Source organism: Salvelinus namaycush, unplaced genomic scaffold, assembly GCF_016432855.1.
Source record: "Salvelinus namaycush isolate Seneca unplaced genomic scaffold, SaNama_1.0 Scaffold96, whole genome shotgun sequence".
Taxonomy (NCBI): Eukaryota; Metazoa; Chordata; class Actinopteri; order Salmoniformes; family Salmonidae; genus Salvelinus; species Salvelinus namaycush.
This window is the reverse complement of record NW_024061708.1, coordinates 94,120-110,464: the sequence shown is the minus strand read 5'-3', so window position 1 is coordinate 110,464 and position 16,345 is coordinate 94,120. Positions and strand designations below refer to the sequence as shown.

Below are 16,345 nucleotides of genomic sequence, written 5' to 3'. Positions count from 1 at the left end.
CCTCTCCTCCACCCGTCGTCGTCCCCGTCCTCTCCTCCTCCACCTGTCGTCCTCGTCCTCTCCTCCACCCGTCGTCGTCCCCGTCCTCTCCTCCACCACCTGTTGTCCTCTCCTCCACCTGTCGTCGTCCTCTCCTCCTCCTGTCGTCGTCCTCGTCCTCTCCTCCACCCGTCGTCGTCCCCGTCCTCTCCTCCACCCGTCGTCGTCCCCGTCCTCTCCTCCACCCGTCATCGTCCCCGTCCTCTCCTCCACCCGTCGTCGTCCCCGTCCTCTCCTCCACCCGTCGTCGTCCCCGTCCTCTCCTCCACCCGTCGTCGTCCCCGTCCTCTCCTCCACCCGTCGTCGTCCCCGTCCTCTCCTCCACCCGTCGTCGTCCCCGTCCTCTCCTCCACCCGTCGTCGTCCCCGTCCTCTCCTCCACCACCTGTCGTCCTCTCCTCCACCTGTCGTTGTCCCCGTCCTCTCCTCCACCCGTCGTTGTCCCCGTCCTCTCCTCCACCCGTCGTCGTCCCCGTCCTCTCCTCCACCCGTCGTCGTCCCCGTCCTCTCCTCCACCCGTCGTCGTCCCCGTCCTCTCCTCCACCACCTGTCGTCCTCTCCTCCACCTGTCGTTGTCCCCGTCCTCTCCTCCACCCGTCGTTGTCCCCGTCCTCTCCTCCACCCGTCGTTGTCCCCGTCCTCTCCTCCACCCGTCGTTGTCCCCGTCCTCTCCTCCACCCGTCGTTGTCCCCGTCCTCTCCTCCACCCGTCGTTGTCCCCGTCCTCTCCTCCACCCGTCGTTGTCCCCGTCCTCTCCTCCACCCGTCGTCGTCCCCGTCCTCTCCTCCACCCGTCGTCGTCCCCGTCCTCTCCTCCACCCGTCGTCGTCCCCGTCCTCTCCTCCACCACCTGTCGTCCTCTCCTCCACCTGTCGTTGTCCCCGTCCTCTCCTCCACCCGTCGTCGTCCCCGTCCTCTCCTCCACCCGTCGTCGTCCCCGTCCTCTCCTCCACCCGTCGTCGTCCCCGTCCTCTCCTCCACCCGTCGTCGTCCCCGTCCTCTCCTCCACCACCTGTCGTCCTCTCCTCCACCTGTCGTTGTCCCCGTCCTCTCTTCCACCCGTCGTTGTCCCCGTCCTCTCCTCCACCCGTCGTTGTCCCCGTCCTCTCCTCCACCCGTCGTTGTCCCCGTCCTCTCCTCCACCCGTCGTTGTCCCCGTCCTCTCCTCCACCCGTCGTTGTCCCCGTCCTCTCCTCCACCCGTCGTTGTCCCCGTCCTCTCCTCCACCCGTCGTTGTCCCCGTCCTCTCCTCCACCCGTCGTTGTCCCCGTCCTCTCCAGTCATTATGGTTGTGACTGACTCTGAGGTCTGTTTCTCTCTGTCCTCCAGTAGAAACAGCCTGGTGTGTCTCTGTCTTCATCCCTGTTCCTGCAGGATAGGAAAGGCTTTCTCATCAGTCATAAATTCATTAATTATCTTATTCTCACAGTTATTTGAGGTTCTGTATAACATGCTGGAGTAGAAGTCATTTCATGCTGTTCTGCCCTTGATGTAGTGCTGATCTGCACTTAGTGATATAAATATTCATTGTTTCTTCTCCCTCCCCCCCCCACCCTCTCTCTCTCTCTCCCCCCCTCCCTCTCTCTCCCCCCCCCCCTCTCTCTCCCTCCCTCTCATTGTCTCTCTCCCTCCCTCTCTCCCTCCCTCTCATTGTCTCTCTCCCTCCCTCTCATTGTCTCTCTCCCTCCCTCTCTCCCTCCCTCTCATTGTCTCTCTCCCTCCCTCTCTCCCTCCCTCTCATTGTCTCTCTCCCTCCCTCTCTCCCTCCCTCTCATTGTCTCTCTCCCTCCCTCTCTCCCTCCTTCTCATTGTCTCTCTCCCTCCCTCTCTCCCTCCCTCTCATTGTCTCTCTCCCTCCCTCTCTCCCTCCCTCTCATTGTCTCTCTCCCTCCCTCTCTCCCTCCCTCTCATTGTCTCTCTCCCTCCCTCTCTCCCTCCCTCTCATTGTCTCTCTCTCCCCCCCACCCACCCTCTCTCTCTCCCTCCCTTCTCTCTCTCCCCACCAGAGTAAGCCTACCTACTCCTTAGCCAGTGAGGTGAAGGAGAGGAAGAAGTTGCAGACTGAGGAGAAGGAGAAATCTCCCGTTATGCTGTCTTCCGACGGGTCCACTACAGAGAACGGACTGGAGCAGAGAGAGGAGGGACTGGAGCAGAGAGAGGAGGGGGGACTGGAGGAGAGGGAGGAGGAGAGGAGGGAGGAGGGGGAAGTGGAGGAGAGTGAGGTAGAGCAGCTGAAAGATCAGGTCATGGAGGTGAGAGAAAGCAGGGCTGTGAATATCCAACCAGAAAGTGCCTTTAGCAGCGACTCCAAGATGTGCAATACTAACCCCCGCCTAAATGCACTAAACACAGACAGCGCCTGTCTCAGAGACGCAGCAGAACCTCTGAGTGCAGCCGCCTCTGTCTTACAAACAGAAGAGTAAAAAAGAAACGATGTTTTTGTAGAGAGGGTGAAGAACGAGTGAGAGGATGTAAGGAAGCCTACAGTCGCTGTTCCATATTGTATGCATTCCAAACAGCTCCCTATATAGTGCAGTAGTTTTGACCAGAGGCCCCCCCCCCCCCCCCCCCAGGGTTATACTTCCCATAGGCCTCTGGTCGAAAGTAGTGCACTACATGGGCAATAAGGTGCCATTTGGAATACATTTATCTTTTCCCCTCTGTAGAGAACATGAGAAAATTAAATTCAGACCCCCTTTTTCGATGATGTCAACCGGATTAAAAAACCCAGAATGAGGATAATTTCTCCTTTTTTAACAAGAGATCTGAGCAGACCAGTACTAAACAGAATAAATACTATTAGCTATAGAGGACTGGGCCAGTCAGTCCACTCCACTGTCTCTCCGCTGATATCGACATGATACGACCGTGATACGACCATGGTTCGTGTCCCAAATGTGACATCCTATTCCCTATATAGTGCACTTCTTTTGACCAGGACCCATTAGGGTTGACAATTGGACTCTGGTCAAAAGTAGTGCACTATGTAGGGAATAGGATGCCAGTCTCAGACTGGTAAAAGAGAACGGTACTTTTACCCTTATTCTTAAGATAATACTGAAGCCGAAAATACAACGCTTTTGTCTCCTGTTAGTTCCTTATAGGTTAAGATGCTCCTCCAGTATATACTTGGCACCATATATTTGCCATTGTAACTTTGTTGTTTTGAGAGTTTTAACAACAGAGAAGCAGATGGAGTCACAGGATGCTTCCCAAATGGCACCCTAGTCCGTATATAGTGCACTACTTTTGACATGGATAGATGAAAATTGATTTATTGGATCATTTAAAAACACAAACACACGTGGATAATGCATTTAAAAACACACGTGGATAATGCATTTAAAAACACACGTGGATAATGCATTTAAAAACACACGTGGATAATGCATTTAAAAACACACGTGGATAATGCATTTAAAAACACACGTGGATAATGCATTTTAAAACACACGTGGATAATGCATTTAAAAACACAACCACACGTGGATAATGCATTTAAAAAATCATGAAAACGTATTTCCATTTTGGTCCCCTTTTTAAATAAATATAACAAGTATTTAAAAAAATACAACTAGGTTACAATAGTAGCTACTAGCTAAATCAGTCTGATTAGATCAGCTAAATTAGTGTGTTTTTATTTATTTTATATTATTTAACTTCGATCAAGTCTGAGTTCTTCTTGAAGCTTCCAGCAGATGGTCGTGAGGATCTGTATGTTCATAGCTGTACGGTAGATGGTGATGACTGGTCAGAGGAGGGAGGCGGTGATGACTGGTCAGAGGAGGGAGGCGGTGATGACTGGTCAGAGGAGGGAGGTGGTGATGACTGGTCAGAGGAGGGAGGTGGTGATGACTGGTCAGAGGAGGGAGGCGGTGATGACTGGTCAGAGGAGGGAGGCGGTGATGACTGGTCAGAGGAGTGATGACTGGTCAGAGGAGGGAGGCGGTGATGACTGGTCAGAGGAGGGAGGCGGTGATGACTGGTCAGAGGAGGGAGGCGGTGATGACTGGTCAGAGGAGGGAGGCGGTGATGACTGGTCAGAGGAGGGAGGCGGTGATGACTGGTCAGAGGAGGGAGGCGGTGATGACTGGTCAGAGGAGGGAGGCGGTGATGACTGGTCAGAGGAGGGAGGCGGTGATGACTGGTCAGAGGAGGGAGGCGGTGATGACTGGTCAGAGGAGGGAGGCGGTGATGACTGGTCAGAGGAGGGAGGCGGTGATGACTGGTCAGAGGAGGGAGGCGGTGATGACTGGTCAGAGGAGGGAGGCGGTGATGACTGGTCAGAGGAGGGAGGCGGTGATGACTGGTCAGAGGAGGGAGGTGGTGATGACTGGTCAGAGGAGGGAGGCGGTGATGACTGGTCAGAGGAGGGAGGCGGTGATGACTGGTCAGAGGAGGGAGGCGGTGATGACTGGTCAGAGGAGGGAGGCGGTGATGACTGGTCAGAGGAGGGAGGCGGTGATGACTGGTCAGAGGAGGGAGGCGGTGATGACTGGTCAGAGGAGGGAGGTGGTGATGACTGGTCAGAGGAGGGAGGTGGTGATGACTGGTCAGAGGAGGGAGGTGGTGATGACTGGTCAGAGGAGGCGGTGATGACTGGTCAGAGGAGGCGGTGATGACTGGTCAGAGGAGGTGGTGGTTGTTCTGGTCATCATGTCCAAGGGCAGGCAGGGAGTTCCATGTCATCAAGGCGTCCCTGTAATCTGCAGCTTCTTCCTCTGTATCGGGGCTCTGCGATGAAGTTTGATCTTCTCTCAAGAGTACAGCCCACAAGCCGTCCCACTGACAACTCGGCGTGCATAGCCCACAGTCCTCCTCTTGGGTCACCGTTGGTGGAAAACCAGCCATGTCACCCTTGATACAAGTCCGTATGTGACGTCCATCTATGTCTGAGGACGTCGAGAGATGACATGGAAACTGACCACTAGGGGCAACAGTGAGCGCCGTTACCTTCAAGTAGGTTTCGGTTTTGCTCGAGCGTTGTGGACAGGGATGGTGAATGGGCATAAACTTGGTTCGAATCCAGCGATCTAAAGTTGTTGTTGATATGTTAGTTTTAAGCCTTAACCTCTAACCTTTACCCTTTTTCATTCGGAGTTAATGCCTAAAGTTAACCTAAAACGCTTCCAAATTCGATGTTTGGAACAACTTCAAAATTGGACTTTTCAGAAAGAATGGATAAACGTCTAATTGTGATGTGAGACTGAGAGCTAGTTGGGAAAACAATCCAAAGCCAGTAGGTTTAATCTGAATAAAACACCAGCTAGCATTTTAATACATTTATGGGAAGTAATACAATTCATGATATCAAAACTTGATCTGCACTCATGTAGCTATTAAAAAAAACGAAACGTTTGTAAAAAAAAAAATAAAAAAAATATATATATATTTACATAAAACGTGTACAGAATTTCCATGAGCCGCCATGGCATCTATAGATTGTAAGTAATAATAGTTGATTCAACTTTAATAGCTATTCATTACATACAGAAATGTGCTGTGGAGAAACAACAACACACATCATCATGAGTGGATTGATGGTCAAGAGACGGAAGGTTGAGAAAGTTCATGGGCTTGAGGGAGATCAACGGAGAGGGGTCAGCGGAGGGAGGTCAGCGGAGGGAGGTCAGCGGAGGGGGGTCAGCGAAGGGAGGTCAGCGGAGAGGAGTCAGCGGAGAGGAGTCAGCGGAGAGGAGTCAGCGGAGGGAGGTCAGCGGAGGGAGGTCAGCGGAGGGAGGTCAGCGGAGGGAGGTCAGCGGAGGGAGGTCAGCGGAGAGGAGTCAGCGGAGAGGAGTCAGCGGAGGGGGGTCAGCGAAGGGAGGTCAGCGGAGGGGGGTCAGCGGAGGGAGGTCAGCGGAGGGGGGTCAGCGGAGGGGGGTCAGCGGAGGGGGGTCAGCGGAGGGGGGTCAACGGAGGGAGGTCAGCGGAGGGGGGTCAACGGAGGTGGGTCAACGGAGGGAGGTTATTTCGGGAGATTGTAAAATATGGCCTTTTCATTCAAGACAGGGGAAACATATTGTTTCAGTTGATAATAAAACATGTTTTGTTGAGTACATTTTGCCTCAACTTGTTTAATCAAGCTAGCTTACACCGCAGCTAGCTAGCTAAAAGATAGGCTATACTGTAGCTAGCGACCTTTACCTTAAAAACAAACATCATTACCATCATAAAAACCAAACCCGTCGTGTTCTTCGAGGGACTGAAGACGCACAGTTTGTAAATATTTAAAGTACGCGGTGTCCATCTTGCAACTGAGCCGTTAACCTCAAGTGGGCGTTGTGATTCCTCTCCGTTGTGGACGGTCCCCATTCAAATGAATGACATCAGGCCCAATGTAGCAGTGCTTACGGTTAATGTGAATTGGGCATTAGTCCTCCATACAGTCATAGCCATCTGTACATCTCTGTATTCAGGCTTCTCTCCATCCTCAACCTCCGGACAGTTGGCGTCATTGAATCAAACCATTGCATGCTAGCCAGCTAACATTAGCTAGCCAAAAACGAACCGCCAACTTCAGTCTTGAATGTGCTGGATTCAAACTATTCAGACTACAATAATAAACTAAATCAATAGTTAATTCATAAATGTTTGTGGGAAAAAGGCTATAAAAACAATTAATTATTACAAATATTTACAAAATGTACAGGAGCTCTCTGCTTAGGCTGCAACTAGAGCACCATGGCAACTATAGTAGTGCACTATAAAGAATAGGGTGCCATTTGGTACATACACACAGTCCTCTTAGAGTCCTCCCAGTCCTCCCAGAGTCATCCCAGTCAGAGCCAGTAGGATATATAAATACACAGCCTTCAGGAAGTATTCATATCCCTTGACTTTTTCCACATTTTGTTGTTTCAGCCTGAATTTAAAATAGATGAAATTGAAATGTTTTGTCTCTGGCCTACACACATATTATGTCAAAGTGGATTATTTTTTTTATTTTTTTTTGTGTTTACAAATTCGTTAAAAATGAAAAGCTGAAATGTCTTGAGTCAATAAGTATTCAACCCCTTTGTTATGGCGATGCCTAAATAAGTTGCATGGATTCACTCTGTGAAATAGTTTTTCATGATTTTTTTTAACGACTACCTCATCTCTGTACCCCACACATTCAATTATCTATAAGGTCCACAGGAGGCTGGTGACACGGGCTCGTGGTAATGGATGGAGCGAAATACCTGGTATGGTATCAAAGACATGGTTTCCATGCGTTTGATGCCATTCCATATGCTCCGTTTCAGCCATTATTATGAGCCGTCCTCCCCTCAGCAGCCTCCACTGGTAAGATCCCTCAGTCGAGCAGTGAATTTCAAACACATTTTCAACCACAAAAACCAGGGAGGTTTTTCAATGCATCGCGAAGAAGGGCACCGATTGGTAGATGGGTAAAAAGAAAATGGAGACATTGAATATCCCTTTGAGCATGGTGAAGTTATTAATTACACTTTATACCCAGTCACTACAAAGATACAGGCGTCCTTCCTAACTCAGTTGCCGGAGAGGAAGGAAACCGCTCAGGGATTTCACCATGAGGCCAATAGTGACTTTAAAACAGAGTTTAATGGCTGTGATAGGAGAAAACTGAGGATGGATCAACAACATTGTAGTTACTCCACAATACTAACCTAAATGACAGAGTGAAAAGAAGGAAGCATGTACAGAATATTCCAAAACTTGCATCCTGTTTGCAATGAGACACTAAAGTAAAACTGCAAAAAATATGGCAAAGAAATGAACAGTTTGGGGCAATTCCAACACATCACTGAGTACCACTCTTCATATTTTCAAGGATGGTGGTGGCTGCATCATGTTATGGGTATGCTTGTCATCGTCAGAGACTAGGGATTTTGTTATGATGAAATTAAACGGAATAGAGCTAAGCACAGGCAAAATCCTAGAGGAAAACCTGGTTGTCTGCTTTCCAACAGACACTGGGAGACAAATTCACCTTTCAGCAGGACAATAACCTGAAACACAAGGCCAAATGTACATTGGAGTTGCTTACCAAGAAGACAGTGAATGTTCCTGAGTGGCCTAATTACAGTTTTAATTTAAATCGGCTCGAAAATCTATGGCAAAACTTAAAAATGTCTGTCTAGCAATGATCAACAACCAACTTGACCTAACTTGAAGAATTTAAAAAAAGAATAATGTGCAAATATTAGGTGTCCAAAGCTCTTAGAGACTTACCCAGAAAGACTCACAGCTCTTAGACTTACCCAGAAAGACTCACAGCTCTTAGACTTACCCAGAAAGACTCACAGCTCTTAGACTTACCCAGAAAGACACACAGCTGTAATTGCTGCCAAAAGTGATTCTAACATCTATTGACTCAGGGGGTTTAATACTTATCTAATCAAAATATATTAGTGTTTTCTTGTCCATACATTTTTTTTTAAACATTTTTTATTTATTTACAAATGTTAGAATTTTTCTTCCACTTTGACATTGCAGAGTATTTTGTGTAGATCGTTGACAAAAAAAAAAAAAAAAAATCACAATTAAATCCATTTTAATCTCACTTGGTCACAAAACAAAATGTGGGAAAGTCAAGGGGTGTGAATACTTGCTGAAGGCACTGTATGTTATATACCATTAGGTCCTATACGTATATACAAGGTTATATATAGGGCTCTGATCGCAGTGGTTCCTTATTGTGTTCAGATCTGCAGACGTTGTTTAAATGATTAATTACTGTAGTAGATTAAAACCCCTGCATCTTTATTTACCTAGCCTATATGTTATACTTTAGCTATTATTAAAAAAAAAAATAAACATTTCAAGAAATAAAACAGTTATTTAAAAACAAATCAAAAAAAGATGCTAAACAGTTCTTCAACCAACCAATCAACCCTGATGTATGTCAAACCGCCAGGCGTCAGCGAACAATGTGGTTTCCTTGACGATCCAACATAGTTACTACCGCTATCCGTTTCAACTCCACTTTCTGCATGGTTCCACCATTTTAAACGGTGCGTAGTTATGATGCATGTTGTCCCCTCCCCGCCACCCCCATCCCGACATAGAGAACTGAGGCCGCTGGCTCGTCTAAATACAGAGGTTAATAGTCAGCGTTACCAGGCTGGTATAACTGTTATAGTCACCAATCAAATGATCTACTCTAACCTTTTTAAATGTATCGTGATATTGGGATTTAATCAACCACAACAACAAACTAGACTTCATGTATCTATTCTAGCCAACTTTGAATATTGTTAATAACCCTGATGTACTACTCCTTACTGTGCTCTGTTGCCGTTTTCTGCTATTGATATTAGTAACCCATCTCTCTAACTATGGAACTATATTCCCTATGTGATGCACTACTTTGGAATGCTGGGAGATTCAGCGTCACCTTTTTTTTTTAAACATATTGACTTTTACTGTTCTCTGTTGCCAGGGAGACGGAGAGTTGTGATACGGGTCCAGTGGGACTCTGGAAAGTAGTGTCCCTAATGGGCCCTGGTCAAAGGTCAAAGGTAATGCAATGCATAGGGAAAAAGGTGCCACTTGAAACGCAGGCATATTAAAAATAAAAATAAAAAACTGTTTATGAAATGCTTTGATTTGAAGAAGCCCCTTTTATGTAGCTGAGTTGGCACGATGCCCCTCAGAGAGACTTTAGCATCAAGTACATTTGGATATTTACTTTTAGTGTTTAACTCAGACTTATTGTACTTCTGTTACCAGAATCATTAATAACTACTTTTTCCATGTAATTCTCCTGAAGCTTTTCTTCACACTCTAGTAAACAGAGAAACGGTGTACCCCCAGCCCCCCCCCCCCTGCAAGAGCTATATAGGATATGAGTATGTAAGAGCTATATAGGATACCTTGACGTAAGTTGACAAGAATTTTTCTGCCTAACTCATATGGGTTGTTAAAGAATGAACTACTGTTGGTTGATGATTGAGTGTGATGTATTTGAAGGCAATTGAATGCAACTTACAATGCTTAATAAAATTATATTATTTTAGTATAATTTGCTTTTTTATTATCATATAATACATCATATCAGTTTTTTTTGTGGCTAATATCTATCTTTTTTTGTGTGATCCAATCTTTGACATTTTTCACAAAGTATAACAAAATGGAGAATAGACATTTTTATACACCACAGTAATTCTGTCGTTGCTGACTCGGACCTGTGTAGCAGATTCATTCATAATAATACAATGTATCAATGTCGTTTAAATGTGCAGTAGCTATTCACAGCAATCCACTGTAGCTAATTCAGTCAGAGAAACAATCGGATGACTGTGTAATTAATCTGTAATGGTCTAAGGAAAAGTCAATTACACTTCAAACCACTAATTATAATTTCAGTCTCTACCCTGTTTGATCTCATAGTGTGTTAGTCCAAGATGTACTCTTAAGGAACCTACCATTATCCCTTAAGGTCCAAGGACCTTGTATGTTCTTTTCAGAGGTAGACTGACTCTGCCAGTCAAATAGTCCATCTCAACGTGAATCGATTATCAATTCCGGTACGGTTCTAGAAACACAAAAGCCCTTAACTTTCATATCACAATAAAATTATTTCACAAATGAAAAATATACTCTTACTGCACGGTCTTAACCGGCTTTATCACAGTTGCAGCGGACGCGTTTCTGGCGACCTTCCGTTATTAAACACATGCTAGATAGCTAACGTTCATTAGGTGGTCTGTCTAACTTTTGTCTTCGTAAACCCGCTGTAACGTGGAGATATGGGCGCATGGAAGCACAAACACTAACCCTATAAATGCGTGTATCAATTGAACATTTTTTTACTTCTTCTTGCTGATATGAAAGATCAGGTTCTTGTGCTTTCAAAACCGTACTGCAAGCGATACGTGTTAATGTTCAGACCGAGCAGCGGGGCGCTTAACAAAAGTCCCCAGTACAGAAGACGCCTTCATCCGGTGACTCTTATGTGGCATGAAAGTCATGTTCAAGGGCTCAAGTGTGTCAATACCACCTACTGGAAAATAAACGCTCTTTTACTTCATTTTGATCCATCACTATTTAATAAAGTAATACATTATGAAATTGATAATTACATTTTGATATAGCTTTTTTTTTGTTGCATGCAGCGCAGAGTATAAATAGGGAGATAAACAGCTGGTTATATTTATTTTTTATTCAATAATATATTTATGTTAATTAAAACGGATTGATATAAGACGAAAATCTATGTTATATATATATGGATGCATTATAATCATGATAACGGTTGGCTCCATCTCATCTCCGTTATGTCCCGCGGTGATACGGACACAATCTATATTTGATCGAGCAGGTAAACATCGGTCAATTTCTCTACCGACAACCGTACGAATAACGCTTAACGATTTGGAACGTCCCGGGATCCCCGCTGAAACAGCTGCACCGTTCGTGAGATTCATTCATCTGATGCGAGCCAGCGAAGAGCAATGGACGGTTTTCCACGCTGACGTAACAGATATTACAATGCAACAAGAATAGATTTTCAGTCGGTTTGTGAGCGGTTCAATACTGTACAGCGAGCAGGGGGCAGGAAAACAATGATGCATCTCAGGAACGTTATCGACCTCGGCGCTACATCATCAACACGATAACCACCTCAATGCAACATCAGCGGATGGTTGGCTTTTGGGATTTCAATTAATGTCCAACGGAACGGGCTAGCTTGTGCTTGTGGAAGGTTTTCATCTTGTATTTTGTTGCAGAGAGTTGCTGCTGCCCCGGTCTCTCCCTCCTATCCGACGTTGTTGTCAATGATCAAACATGGCGACTGTACCAGTATATTGCATCTGCAGATTGCCGTACGACGTTACTCAGTTTATGATCGAATGTGATGCCTGCAAGGACTGGTTTCACGGAAGGTAATTGTTTCAACCTATTGGGGTGATTTTGTGTCCGTTTGCATTGTATTTATCCGGGTGTTTTTGTGGTTTGACAGTTTGTTGCACTCTGTCCACATCTGAATTAGCACAAGAGCGAGGCCGCTTGAAGAAGGCGGAGTTAAATATACATGACTCGGTTGTGACATTAGCGCAAAAACATGTTTCTCCCAGCAATGTAGTCATTTTAATATTCAACTGTTTGGATGATTTAGTTGTATTTCCACGAGCATTTCCCCAGCTGTATGTCGTGTGGCTACAGTAGCATTGTCGGACAGAACGGAACAGTTGGTGTCTACAACAGACCGCCGAGACGCTTTTCAGTCTACATCATGTTCACATGTCCCACCGTTCAAATCACATCGGAACGGCGTCTTTTATTTGGCACTTTGATTGTTTTATTGCTTGGTCACGTTGTAAAACCGTTTAGAAAAGCACAAGCCCAACTCTCCTCTGACAATAGCCCGCTCCCGTCCAGCCAGGCAGTTTGAATTCCCTTTGATAGCCGAATAAACTCAACTCCACGATTTATGATGGAGTTGTGCGGCGACTAGTGTGAGTGGACTGGAGTTCAAACGTCACATAAATAGAGTTTATATATTCTTTAAACTACGGATTTCAGCACCCAAAGAATAGCCGATATTTACACAGGATAATGCCTTTCTTTGGGTGCTGAAATCCCTGGTTTTTGAGAACTTCATTGTATTTTAACGTCGGAACTGCGCCCTCACTAGTCGCTGCTCAACTCCGTCTAAACGGAGCGGTTGAGTTTAGTCGGCTTGCCCATTGATAGACGTTGCAGCGTTGCTTTGTTGACTGTCTAGATTTTTTTACTGGAAAAATGTAACCTTCAAGTCATTTGCACATCTACACGTCATGTATTTGAAACGACTCTATTCGCCGATAATAATGGAAGTCTGCCGCGTCTTTTTTCGCTCCATTTCGTTTTTGTGGTGATGTCCTTTGTACGTTTAATGTCCCCAAATATAGGGCAGCAAACCCTAACTAATGGTGGGAATCGGATCATTTTCTATTTCGATCACTTATTCTAAACAGAAAATAGTAAACAGGCGTTTCAAATGAAAGGAAGATATTTACGCGCGGTAACGTTAACCCTTCTGTACAAGGCTGGATATAATGTGTAATTCCGCTGCCTGCTACAATGTACTGGATCACCCGACGAACATTCGTTTACAACAAATATATCGCTAAAATCATCGATGCGAGTCTAGCGATGCCTTATTATTCGCCTGAATATCACGAAACGTGGCCGATGCGAGCAATGCACGTCCACCTGGAGGTCTCGGCTGATATATTGTGCTTATTTATGGATGCTATCTAGCCTTTTTATGATGATGATGGCACATTAGCTATTGTCCCTAGCTTGACACTGTTGAATGTAGTAGCCTAATAACCCATAATATGGTCTCTATAATTCACTCTTCATACTAAAGGGGGTGCCCTTACAGAACTAGCTAAGTACAATATCGTGTTAAACTACTATTACACTAAGTAGGCTAGGCTATTAGTTCATCCCCAACATGCCTGGTAGTGTGCATATTTAATAGCTGATACGTGATCAATGTATTTACATAATTGATTGAACAGGTCAGACATGATGATTCCCTCTCTCATTTGCTGTCTCTGTGCTGTTAGTTATTCACCTGTCTGTCTCTCTGCTGTTAGTTATTCACCTGTCTGTCTCTGTGCTGTTAGTTATTCACCTGTCTGTCTCTGTGCTGTTAGTTATTCACCTGTCTGTCTCTGTGCTGTTAGTTATTCACCTGTCTGTCTCTGTGCTGTTAGTTATTCACCTGTCTGTCTCTGTGCTGTTAGTTATTCACCTGTCTGTCTCTGTGCTGTTAGTTATTCACCTGTCTGTCTCTGTGCTGTTAGTTATTCACCTGTCTGTCTCTGTGCTGTTAGTTATTCACCTGTCTGTCTCTCTGCTGTTAGTTATTCACCTGTCTGTCTCTGTGCTGTTAGTTATTCACCTGTCTGTCTCTGTGCTGTTAGTTATTCACCTGCCTGTCTCTGTGCTGTTAGTTATTCACCTGTCTGTCTCTGTGCTGTTAGTTATTCACCTGTCTGTCTCTGTGCTGTTAGTTATTCACCTGTCTGTCTCTCTGCTGTTAGTTATTCACCTGTCTGTCTCTGTGCTGTTAGTTATTCACCTGTCTGTCTCTGTGCTGTTAGTTATTCACCTGTCTGTCTCTGTGCTGTTAGTTATTCACCTGTCTGTCTCTCTGCTGTTAGTTATTCACCTGTCTGTCTCTGTGCTGTTAGTTATTCACCTGTCTGTCTCTGTGCTGTTAGTTATTCACCTGTCTGTCTCTCTGCTGTTAGTTATTCACCTGTCTGTCTCTGTGCTGTTAGTTATTCACCTGTCTGTCTCTGTGCTGTTAGTTATTCACCTGTCTGTCTCTGTGCTGTTAGTTATTCACCTGTCTGTCTCTGTGCTGTTAGTTATTCACCTGTCTGTCTCTGTGCTGTTAGTTATTCACCTGTCTGTCTCTGTGCTGTTAGTTATTCACCTGTCTGTCTCTGTGCTGTTAGTTATTCACCTGTCTGTCTCTGTGCTGTTAGTTATTCACCTGTCTGTCTCTGTGCTGTTAGTTATTCACCTGTCTGTCTCTCTGCTGTTAGTTATTCACCTGTCTGTCTCTGTGCTGTTAGTTATTCACCTGTCTGTCTCTGTGCTGTTAGTTATTCACCTGCCTGTCTCTGTGCTGTTAGTTATTCACCTGTCTGTCTCTGTGCTGTTAGTTATTCACCTGTCTGTCTCTGTGCTGTTAGTTATTCACCTGTCTGTCTCTCTGCTGTTAGTTATTCACCTGTCTGTCTCTGTGCTGTTAGTTATTCACCTGTCTGTCTCTGTGCTGTTAGTTATTCACCTGTCTGTCTCTGTGCTGTTAGTTATTCACCTGTCTGTCTCTCTGCTGTTAGTTATTCACCTGTCTGTCTCTGTGCTGTTAGTTATTCACCTGTCTGTCTCTGTGCTGTTAGTTATTCACCTGTCTGTCTCTCTGCTGTTAGTTATTCACCTGTCTGTCTCTGTGCTGTTAGTTATTCACCTGTCTGTCTCTGTGCTGTTAGTTATTCACCTGCCTGTCTCTGTGCTGTTAGTTATTCACCTGTCTGTCTCTGTGCTGTTAGTTATTCACCTGTCTGTCTCTGTGCTGTTAGTTATTCACCTGTCTGTCTCTCTGCTGTTAGTTATTCACCTGTCTGTCTCTGTGCTGTTAGTTATTCACCTGTCTGTCTCTGTGCTGTTAGTTATTCACCTGTCTGTCTCTGTGCTGTTAGTTATTCACCTGTCTGTCTCTGTGCTGTTAGTTATTCACCTGTCTGTCTCTCTGCTGTTAGTTATTCACCTGTCTGTCTCTCTGCTGTTAGTTATTCACCTGTCTGTCTCTGTGCTGTTAGTTATTCACCTGTCTGTCTCTGTGCTGTTAGTTATTCACCTGTCTGTCTCTGTGCTGTTAGTTATTCACCTGCCTGTCTCTGTGCTGTTAGTTATTCACCTGTCTGTCTCTCTGCTGTTAGTTATTCACCTGTCTGTCTCTGTGCTGTTAGTTATTCACCTGTCTGTCTCTGTGCTGTTAGTTATTCACCTGTCTGTCTCTGTGCTGTTAGTTATTCACCTGTCTGTCTCTCTGCTGTTAGTTATTCACCTGTCTGTCTCTGTGCTGTTAGTTATTCACCTGTCTGTCTCTCTGCTGTTAGTTATTCACCTGTCTGTCTCTCTGCTGTTAGTTATTCACCTGTCTGTCTCTGTGCTGTTAGTTATTCACCTGTCTGTCTCTGTGCTGTTAGTTATTCACCTGTCTGTCTCTGTGCTGTTAGTTATTCACCTGTCTGTCTCTGTGCTGTTAGTTATTCACCTGTCTGTCTCTCTGCTGTTAGTTATTCACCTGTCTGTCTCTCTGCTCTTAGTTATTCACCTGTCTGTCTCTGTGCTGTTAGTTATTCACCTGCCTGTCTCTGTGCTGTTAGTTATTCACCTGTCTGTCTCTCTGCTGTTAGTTATTCACATGTCTGTCTCTGTGCTGTTAGTTATTCACCTGTCTGTTTCTCTGCTGTTAGTTATTCACCTGTCTGTCTCTGTGCTGTTAGTTATTCACCTGTCTGTCTCTGTGCTGTTAGTTATTCACCTGTCTGTCTCTGTGCTGTTAGTTATTCACCTGTCTGTTTCTCTGCTGTTAGTTATTCACCTGTCTGTCTCTGTGCTGTTAGTTATTCACCTGTCTGTCTCTGTGCTGTTAGTTATTCACCTGTCTGTCTCTGTGCTGTTAGTTATTCACCTGTCTGTCTCTGTGCTGTTAGTTATTCACCTGTCTGTTTCTCTGCTGTTAGTTATTCACCTGTCTGTTTCTCTGCTGTTAGTTATTCACCTGTCTGTCTCTCTGCTGTTAGTTATTCACCTGTCTGTCTCTCTGCT

The 16,345-nt window shown here is 45.4% G+C and overlaps 2 protein-coding genes across 2 annotated transcripts in view; both read left to right on the top strand.

Annotated features, from left to right (window-relative positions):
• Positions 1-3,936, top strand: part of LOC120043563 (constitutive coactivator of PPAR-gamma-like protein 1 homolog) — a 44,574-nt gene extending 40,638 nt beyond the window's left edge. Inside the window, exon 4 of the mRNA XM_038988120.1 lies at positions 2,044-3,936. Coding sequence (XP_038844048.1) covers positions 2,044-2,460 — 417 coding nt within the window. The 3' untranslated portion in view covers positions 2,461-3,936. The remainder of the gene's footprint in view (positions 1-2,043) is intronic.
• A 7,468-nt stretch (positions 3,937-11,404) lies between these two features.
• The window catches only part of LOC120043569 (lysine-specific demethylase phf2-like), a gene marked incomplete at its 3' end in the record, with an annotated part of 83,501 nt that continues 78,560 nt past the window's right edge, over positions 11,405-16,345 (top strand). The window contains exon 1 of the mRNA XM_038988125.1: positions 11,405-11,886. Within this exon, the coding sequence (XP_038844053.1) occupies positions 11,789-11,886 (98 nt within the window). The remainder of the gene's footprint in view (positions 11,887-16,345) is intronic.